The sequence below is a fragment of the Engraulis encrasicolus genome, chromosome 7 (assembly GCF_034702125.1).
Source record: "Engraulis encrasicolus isolate BLACKSEA-1 chromosome 7, IST_EnEncr_1.0, whole genome shotgun sequence".
NCBI classification, from domain to species: domain Eukaryota; kingdom Metazoa; phylum Chordata; class Actinopteri; order Clupeiformes; family Engraulidae; genus Engraulis; species Engraulis encrasicolus.
The window spans coordinates 9,816,114-9,826,113 of record NC_085863.1 but is presented as its reverse complement, the minus strand read 5'-3'; the positions used below and the strand labels follow the sequence as shown (position 1 = coordinate 9,826,113).

General features: G+C 43.6%; 1 protein-coding gene across 1 annotated transcript in view; it reads left to right on the top strand.

Annotated features, from left to right (window-relative positions):
* The window catches only part of LOC134453335 (protocadherin Fat 3), a 101,350-nt gene extending 91,843 nt beyond the window's left edge, over positions 1–9,507 (top strand). The window contains exons 39-40 of the mRNA XM_063204214.1: positions 7,399–7,446; positions 8,630–9,507. Coding sequence (XP_063060284.1) covers positions 7,399–7,446; positions 8,630–9,507 — 926 coding nt within the window. The remainder of the gene's footprint in view (positions 1–7,398; positions 7,447–8,629) is intronic.
* Positions 9,508–10,000: the final 493 nt, after the last annotated feature.

Genomic DNA, 10,000 nt, shown 5'->3' with positions numbered 1-10,000 from the left:
CAGAATAATAATAAAAGCCCGCTAGCTAAACAGCTTGCAAGGACGGAGGATACGCAAACACCCTTACAAAACAAGAGGCAGCCGTCGCCTAATGTTTAAGGAGAGGGACTTTAGATCAGAGGGTTTGCAGGTTCGAATCCCACCCTTCCACTCCCTAACACACTCCATAGCTGAAGTGACCCTGAACAAGGGACTGTAACCAATGCCCTGTACATAAGTGTCAGCTAAGTGTAATGTAATGTAATGCAAAATGTAAAAACAAAAGAAAAAAGAAAGTATATTGCTAGAACTTAAAGTACACTGTAACAAATAGCTGTTTATTTACGGCAATTTTGCAACAGCATTCTACTGTTTTTCGAAAAAACAGACAACTACTGTGAAAATATTACTTTGAGTCACATATTGAGCATAAACAGTAAGTACTGCACAATAGCAGTATTCGCCGTTGTGGAAAAAACTAGAGATGCACCGGATCCTGATTTTTAGGATCCTTCCGGATACCAGATCCACTGAATAAGATCCTGCCGGATCCGGAACCGGATACCGGATCCTACAAAAGGGTTGAAACATATAGTCTACTCGCACACGTGGGCCCTTTTTATTACGTTGGCGCAAACTATTTTTTAGACTCATTGGCTTATTGCCACACTGCCTGCAATAGCCGCTTCCAAAGGGATTTCACTCCATGCAGTGATTGGGGTTGTGAAAGACTGAAAAGCCTAGGCTAGACATGCACCAGACCCTGATTTTTAGGTAACATGCCGGAAACCGGATCCACTGCTTAAGATCCTGCCGGACCCGGACCCTGTGAAAAACTCTATTATCCTGACGGATCCGGAACCGGAACCGGATCCGGTGCATCTCTAGAAAATAACAAGTGGCAAGCACCATTGAAACCCACTCATCCTCCACTTGTCCGTGATCACCATCAAACTTCAATACCACCTGAAGAACTGAAGTCATTCTGACTGGTTAAAGATTATCTGATACTATCAAGCATGATGAAACAATTTCTAAGGAAACTACAAGACTTAAAAAGTGCTTGATGCAGCAAAGTGTGAGTAGCACATGCATTTTGATAGTGATGAAAGTGTGAATGGCTGAAACATTTTAAGAACTTGTAACAGTCTTGCAACAAGCAGCCCCATCTAAACCAATCTGCTAATCAGTGCCTGGCCTCACCTGAGTAGGGCTGTTATGCCATTATTCAATTACGGGCGTCACCTGCCAAGGGCCTAATGACTCTGGTCACATGGTACTCCTGCACCTGTATATAAATCTGGACTATCAACACTTCAGTTGCTTGCCTGCCTGCTGGCTGGCCTGCATGGCACAGCATAGCACTTGTTTGCCTATAAGCTTGCCTACAAGCTTGCTTACATGCTTGCACACATGCTTGCACACTTTCCTCTTTGTGAAAGCTTACTGTATGTGGCATCATTTGTGGCATTGTTGCATATAATGTGCCTGCTGCAAATTAGGCATTGCTTTGAGAGCTAGCTTGTAGTGGTGCTTGTTTGATGTGCTACTTGGTGCAAAATATTTTTTTAAAGACTGACCAATGCTATATTTATCATTGGCTCATCAAGAGATACAGTAAAAAGCCCACCTTGCACACTATCATTGTAACAGCACTGCGTACTCTGAAATTTTATTCATGCCCACACTTTCAAAGGACCACCGCAAACCATTTTCTCAATACAGCATAGCGCCATAGTATCATGCTCAAGGCACTCCAGTCATGGTGAACGATGGGAGGGTGGGGTGGTAACATGGCCAGGGTACCACAGTTATGGAGAATGATGGGTGGGGTGGGAAGTTGCCATGGCCATATTCATGAATACAACTATGACCCAGTATTTGCCTGTCATCACACAGTACAATTCAACTTTTTAACTGAAATGTACTGTTATTTTTCTGTAGAGTACTGTTATTTAACAGTTCAATTGCTGCTGAAAAAATGTTATATACTGTGATACATTAAACAGCAATGAGCTGTATTTGATTTTTGGTGTGAAATAACAGTAGAATTACAGGTAAATATAATTGCCAGTAACTGCCGTTATTTTGCAGGGAAATTTTCTTAGAGTGTACAATATGCTATGAAAAGTACATCAGTATGTCTATTCCATATAAAAGATGTCTAATCTATTCCATGTAAAATAAGCAGTATATTACATGAAAATGTACAATATATAATATGCTGCAAGTTTTCCTGATAATGGGGTCAGCTCAAATGTTTGCCCATTTGTAAATAGAAAGGCAAGTTGTAAGAACATTGAAACTATGGGCAACTCATCTTTTTAGTTTTGACTGAGTGCAAGCTCCAGCTTCCCTCGTCATTACATCATTGTAATTTAAAGCCAACGCACCACTAGACAACAACAGACACTTTGAAAGCTGCATTCCCTGTCATGAATAACCATTTAAAGTTGAGGGCATTGAAGGGGAACGTATGTATATTGACTTAGGGTTAGTGCGTTAGTGCGTTAAGATTGGTGTATCATTGCGTGATGCCTTATAGAGAGTATATTTTGCAGTGTTCACTCAACCCTCCGAGTGTCTAATTTAGCGCTCATAGTAGTATTGGTTCTACTCTTTTAAAGTGTTGAGTTAACACCGCAACGTTAACTGTGAGGTCGCTGCCTTAAGAGGAGGATATCTCAGCTGTAGACCCAGAGGGGGTCCTGAGGAATGTCTCCAATTATCACCCACTTAAAGCGATACGGCAGTCGCCGGGGCAGACAGGAAATATATGGACATAATCAACACCGTTAAATGAGGATCATTGAAGTAGATGGCCACTGGGCAACCTTGAAACGCCCTTCTCTGTCACTCACGGTACCGTACACCGTGTTGGGGACTGAGCCAGTTACTAATTGGCACACTGTGTAGCAGCACACTACATTGTTTGTGCAGCGAGCTTCAAGAGCTGTTGCTTTAACACACCAGCTAGCCTGACCTGCCGGGAATGCGGTGGTCATGGTCAACATGTCCCCATTACACCTAACAAGGGTACAAAACACCGCCATAAAACCTATAACATCCTACAGCTCAGCTATCAGTGATGCACACCGACATCCAACCATGCCTGAGTACACACTCACAGCAGCTGCTTCGAGTACAAACATGGTGCTTGTGTTGTGGGCACTTGTTATTTGCTCCAGATCAGCATGTTTGAACTTATTTAAAGATTCTGGCGAGCTCTGAGCCAGTCTGGGAGAACATATTGAATTTTTTTAACATTTTTATTAAAGTCTGTATGACTCGGTGTGTTCTGATGGAGTTTCAGACTGCTGTCCACATGATTTGTTTTCGAAGTCCACAGTCCCAGCAATCTATGTGAAATAGCCAGCTAGGCTACCCTTGGGTATTAGTAAAAATTTAAAAACACACAAAAAAGCAGACCTTAAAATAAAAAGTGCCTCCAATTACTTTTCCTAATCACTTTGTCTTGTGTGATTGAAGGCTGTGATTCGATTCGCAAAGTCAGTGTCGTCAGTATTGCGTTGCAAAGATGCTGCCATGTTGAAATAAGGGAATCTGACTCTGAGTGAATTTTATAGACTGAAGTCTGTGAACTTAAGAAGAAACCTAAAGATTATTCAGACAAAATAAAATGGTGTGACATGCAAACACAATTAAATATTACTAGCTCATGAAAATAGCCTATTCCGAGCATTTCCATTCTGTGTGTAACAGCACAAGCAGATAGAAGACAACAATCAACATGTTCATTATTATTGGGGTGTTTTTAGTCTGTGCCCCCCTAATTCATTACCAGCATAGAACATACAGGAGCCCCATTAAAGTGAATGGTGCATTCTACAGAATGAAGACGAGCCATGCAATAACATAGACAAGACAAGAATATCTTTCATTTGTCATGGTAATGAGAACAACGGAATTGAGCAGTCCTTGTTCAGTGAAGCAATAAGTAATTAAAATAAAAGATAAAAGCTATAGGAAAATTCCTCAAAAATACCTCTCACACACACAGAGCCACGTATCCCAACCACACACATCCACACACCCAACTTCCTCAAACGTCACACACACACCTGCCACACATATCCGCCATACACTTCCACATTCATGATGGAGGTTTAAAGGGACACTGTGTGAGATTTTTAGTTGTTTATTTCCAGAATTCCTGCTGCCCATTCACTAATGTTACTGTACCTTTTTCATGAATACTTACCACCAGCATCAAATTCAAAGTATTCATTATGACTGGAAAAATTGCACTTTTCATACATGAAAAGGGGGATCTTCTCCATTGTCCGCCATTTTGAATTTCCAAAAATAGCCGACTGTACTTGGACCATACAAGAAAATATTTGTTTAATACTTTGTAAACTTTCATGTAAATATCAAATTTGGCAATAGGCAGCCCAATTTCAATAAGCAGCATGGTTGCAGTACCTTTTTTGTCCATTTCCTGCACAGTGTCCCTTTAAAACACATCCACATTCATGATGGAGGTTTAAAACTATACTTTGGTAGCATAATTTAGTGCCTAATAGCTGCTGGGCATCCACTGTTTTTCAGTCTGGTTGTCCTGGTTTTTATGAACGCATGACAGCAGTTCAACCAGGTTGTGACCTTGGTGTGATGTTCTGTATCTCTACCGGTGCTGTACAGATCTTTCACAAAGGGAAGAGACTGGACCTTCTATTATTACCTTTGAAAAATCAAAGTATCTCTGTAGCTGCAACTTACAGCTTACTTTTTTACACTTTACACTTAACTGTACTGTACCTGTCAATAAATATACTATATTGTATGTAGCCCCCTGACATTGTGTAGAAAAGTCACCCAGGCAAGTGGGCCAGGAAAACTCCAAAGTGACACTGTCACTGACACATGCTGTTTAAACCCCACCACCATCCTTCCACAAATAACTAAATTAATACGATTTTCTTTTTTTTTAATTGCATTAAACAGATTTAGGCCTGAAGGTCAGGGAATCCAGATTGTCTGATGCTCTGATGAGTCATAAAGTGATTTAATCAGTTTAGTCAAGCTCGCAGCACGGGAGCCAGGAGCCAGGCAGCTGCAAATAACACAACACAGCAGCACAGCACATCTGTCAGGGATCATCAGGCGAATGTAACTTACTGTGTCTGTCTCTCTGTCTGTCTCTCCATTATATCTCTTTGTCTGTCGGTCTGTCTGTTCATCTGTCTGTCTTGTGATAAAATCGTTTTGAAACATCAGCTAGGCTATAGGGATTCCTATACCGCACATGCACTAACAGTGGTTAAAAAATACTATACCAAGCAATGAGGGAGGGGAAAAGGTCAACACTGCATATTTAGTCCTAAAACTATAGTAGCCCCTTCAGACACCGTTCCGCCACTGGGACATTGTAATAGACACTGAAAAAATGTAACTACCATAGTACTGCACCACTATTATATATATATATATTTATATATATATATATTTATATATATATGACAGTGCACTGGACCTTTAATAATAGATTGTGACTAGGTCATAGCTAATTTATAACAGGGGTAGTGTCTTAAGGGGTTAAAAAAAATCTACATGTGTTAAGTGTCAAGTCATGGAAATTCAACTTTTGATAATGAAGAAGGGTATGGAATAGTTTGGCATGTCAGTGAAAAGGAGTGGGGACCCCAGTGGTGTGTCTCCTTTCAGCCCTGTGTGGCCATGCCCAGAGCCATGGAAGTAAGATTTAGGCTAATCCAATTGACCTCCTGGTTTCATTTTTTTACACACCAATGACTGCTCATATAACCTTTGACACAGATTGCTATTGACAATAGTTCTAAAATAGTTCCAGGAAGTGAGCGTCGAGCACATAAAGTGCAGTAAAGGTACCGTAAATGTAATTCATTTAAATTTATTTTGACTCTGTCTTTGCTTGTGATGTAGTGACTCTGTGAAAAAAAAGCCGTTGTCCAGAATTATTTGAATCTATTTGAATCATGCCATCAACTGACATCCTTTACCCCCGTTTTCACAACTCTGGGGTGAGTTTCTCAAAAGAGAAGTTGCTAGCCTGTTAGCAACTTTGGTAGTTGCCAATGGGAAAATGCATTGAAAACAACAAAGTAGCTAATGTAGTAAGCAACTTTGGTTTCGAGAAATCCACCCCTGAATTCCATGGCTCTGGCTAGGCCCTGGTTACATCACATACAGTATGTCAGGCTCAGCCAGTCAGGTTTAGACGTGATGTGAACGCGCCACGCGGTGGAACATGACTGCTTAGGGTGGGGCAGCCGTGCATTATCTGCGGAGATGCGATGCAATTTCCGTCTTGTATCTGCTAAATCCCCTCCATTGATGCCGTCTGCTCGTTGTAATCCCACCCCCACCCCCCGTGCTGGTTGCTGTGGTAATCCCTCTATGCATGGTTTGTGTGCATGTACTGTACTAATTTGGTACTGGGTCGATCACTACACCGTACTCAGGGCTCTAAATTAACTCTTTTTCATCACCAGCCAAAAAGGCTCATAGATTTTAGTCTTACTAGTCAAACACACATTCTTTACTGGGTCAAAGTGGTGGCTAGTAAGTTGGTCTTTTATACCAGGCACACTAAAATTCCACCAGCATCAGTGTTGCCAGATTGGGCTGTTTCCCGCCCAATTGGGCTGCTTAGGATGGCTGTGTGCGGGTAAAAATGGCTTTCAGCAGAAAAACCTGCCCAATTTTTGCCATAGAAATCAATAGAATTGGGCGGGATTTTGTGCCTCCAGGTGGGTTTTGAGCAATTTTTGGGCTGGAAATCATCTGACTCATCTGGCAACCCTGACCAGCATTTGGCTGGGGTTAACTTAGAACCCTGTTGTACTGCAGCTGTGTCCAACTGACCACTAGCCCACGCCTGTTGCTGTAGCATCTCCTCTGTGCTTGCATCTACGTGTACTTATGTGCTTGAATGACAATGAAAATGAAAATGACATGTTGGGTGGTATGCCGGTCACGATCCTGGTATACCTGAGGTCTGACTGACTGCTACCCCATGTGGGTGGGCTGTGTTGTGTTGTGTTGTGTTGTGTTGTGTTGTATTGTGTTGTGTTGTGTTGTGTTGTGTTGTGTTGTGTTGTGTTGTGTTGGGCGCATCTGAGCGCCCAATCTCTGTGTGACTATCTATGACTTATGCTAGGCCCAGCCACTATGGACCTTACGCATCTAAGAATCCTGCTCCTAACCTACGTCGACCTTATGACTCTACAACCTCTATCTATCTCTTCTTCCTCTGCCTTCCTGCTATTTCTGCCTCTCCTCTCTACCTCTCCTTTTAAATCTATCTCTAACAATGATGTTCTTTCCAATTTGTTAAGCACTTTGAGTAACTTGCCTTGTATGATACAATGCTATACAAATACAATTATTAAATTATTGTGTCTGTGTTTACCACAGTGGCCAACTTGAGTGAGCGGCAGAACTACGACGCCGGCAGAGTAAATGGTGAGTATGGTGACAAGTGAAGTCACCCTTCCACCGTTGGGTATTCACTGTCTTCATTCAAACACCCACTTGCTTTTGTGCTGCTTTGTTTGTGTGTTTTTACTCGTTTGTTTGTTGGTTTGTTTTTTCTTTTTCTTTTTTTCTGACGTGCCCATGAATATTGTCACTTACGTTAATATGCACCATCTCCCCAACTTGCTCTGTCACATTTGTTGTTGTGTATGTAATGATCCATTTTATCTCGCTGTGTTTTTTTTTTATTCAACAATCCATCATCCACCCACATTCTCTGTTTGTGGCTATTGTTGTTATTGCTTTGTTTAAGGCTTGTGTGACGGTCCATTTTTTCCCCAGATTATGCTAAGCCCCGAAATACCACTTCTGGAAACTGAGTCTTAGGCTATGTTGTGTGCCTGCCCGGTGTCCTGCTGTGTAGAGTTTTTGTGTCTTCCTTATTTGCTTCCCGGTAATCACATCATCTCCTTTGTCGAACTTTCTCCTTTTACAGCTCATCAACAACTTCAGCGTGAGAATCAGATTTGCGTCGAGTTCGTCAAAGAATATTTTGTGAATTGTACGTAAGATCTGTTTTTGTTCTTTTCTATGCCGCGCTACACATCTGATATTCACCATTTTCCTTTGTCCAATGCTGACCAACAACAGTAAACTAGTGCATGTACGGCATTGCCACTAGACACAGTGAAAAGTGTAACATACATCATGCACTTCTCAAACCGATTTGCAGGCTGTTGTGCTGTCCCATGGGGTTGGGGATAGATTAAGGAATCAGACAGAAATGGATTATGCCAGGGCTAAGGAATATGATGCATTTGAATACCACAGTCTAAGGAGATGCTAATGAGGATGAGGATTAACGAGATTATAATGGCAACCATGATGATGATGATGATGGTGATGATGATGGTGGTGGTGGTGAAGGTAATTGAGGATGATAAGATTGATGATGACAAGGGTGGGGAATGGGAAGAAGCTGATGATGATGATGATGATGATGGTGATGGTGATGATGAGGGAGACATTGGAGATGATAATAATGACAATATAATGTTGATGATGATGAAGGTCAGGCTGTTTATCAGGAGTGTAATGATTGTAATAATAATCATATAATAATAATGATGATGGTGGTTGTTTATGCACACATCATGTTTCCCTCCTGCAGCCTACCACTTGGAGAGGTCTGACTGGGTACCAGACCACCATCTGGACCTCCCGCCTCCACCCTTCCAGCCTGAGCGCCCTCCCTCCAGGCTACCGGGCCATCCTGGCCCCCTCCGCCTCTCCCCAAACCCTTCTGAGCGCCGCGCCCTCTCGGCAGAACCCCCTCTGAGGATCCTCAGCAGCAACCACAGCCTTCACAACAGCCACACAGACTACCACCACACCGCCCCCACCCCCGCCCCTGCCGCTGGCCATAACAGCACCGATTACAGCAGCATCGCCAGTGCCACCACCCGTAACACTGGCAGCGACGGTGGCTGCGTGGACTGCGAGGAGGACTCCTCACCGATTTACGAGGACTACAGAGACATTTACGACACGCTGCCCGCGGCTCGCCCGCTCTACCCTCTGCCGGGCGTGGGCGCGGGCTGCCCACCCCAGGGCCAGCTGCAGCATCATGGGCAAAGCCATCAGGGGGGGCAGAGTCGGAGCACTGGCGCTACCAGCCCAGCACGCTACCCAGCGAATCGCTACTCATCTGTAGTCCAGAGCCAGGGAAAGACCCAGAGCCACAGCCAGGGTGGTGGTCGAACCCCCAGCAGTCCTCCTCGCCACCTGAGGGACTCCCTGCACCTGCACCTGCCGCCCCTGCGTGCGTGGGAGGAGCGCTCCCAGAGCTGGGCTCCCGACGTGCCGCCTCTGCGAGCGGGGAGCCTGCGGGACGTCGGGATGCTGCTGTCAAGCCGTCGGGGCTCCACGCCGCCCAGGAGCCCCCACCACTACCACCACCTACGCCCCCCGCCCAGCAGCCCGCGAGGGGCCCCTCACGAGGGCTTCATGAGGGACCTGCTGGGACAATATGGTGGGCGTAGGTACTGATACACAAACACTCCACAGTAGGGTCTGCACAACTAATCGAAATCAATCAGAAGTCAGGTGCGGAATCGGAAAATCATGGCCGTGACAATTTAATCATTGTCACACAGGGGGTGATATAGTGACCCGGCTTCAGGCATCCTTGAAGCTAGAACTTGTTGACAGGCTGGGATTTCTGGCCAAAAATCTGTAGGCCCACCAAAGCTATAGCCTATTACATAATTATTGCAAATCAGTTTTATTTTGTTCATCCTTATGATACATGCTTATTTATATTTACATTTAAATAACATTGTGCACACAGAATTCTGTCGTTTATTGTTATTTAATAATCTTAATTTCAATTTCCACCCAAATTGTGATTTGCATTTTTTTTCCATAACCGTGCAACCCTACTGATACCCAAACATTCCCCCAGCCTTATTTATTTGCACCCCACTGGTCACCGCATACACATGGGCGGAAAAAACTGGATAGATAAAGTTAAAGTTCCTGT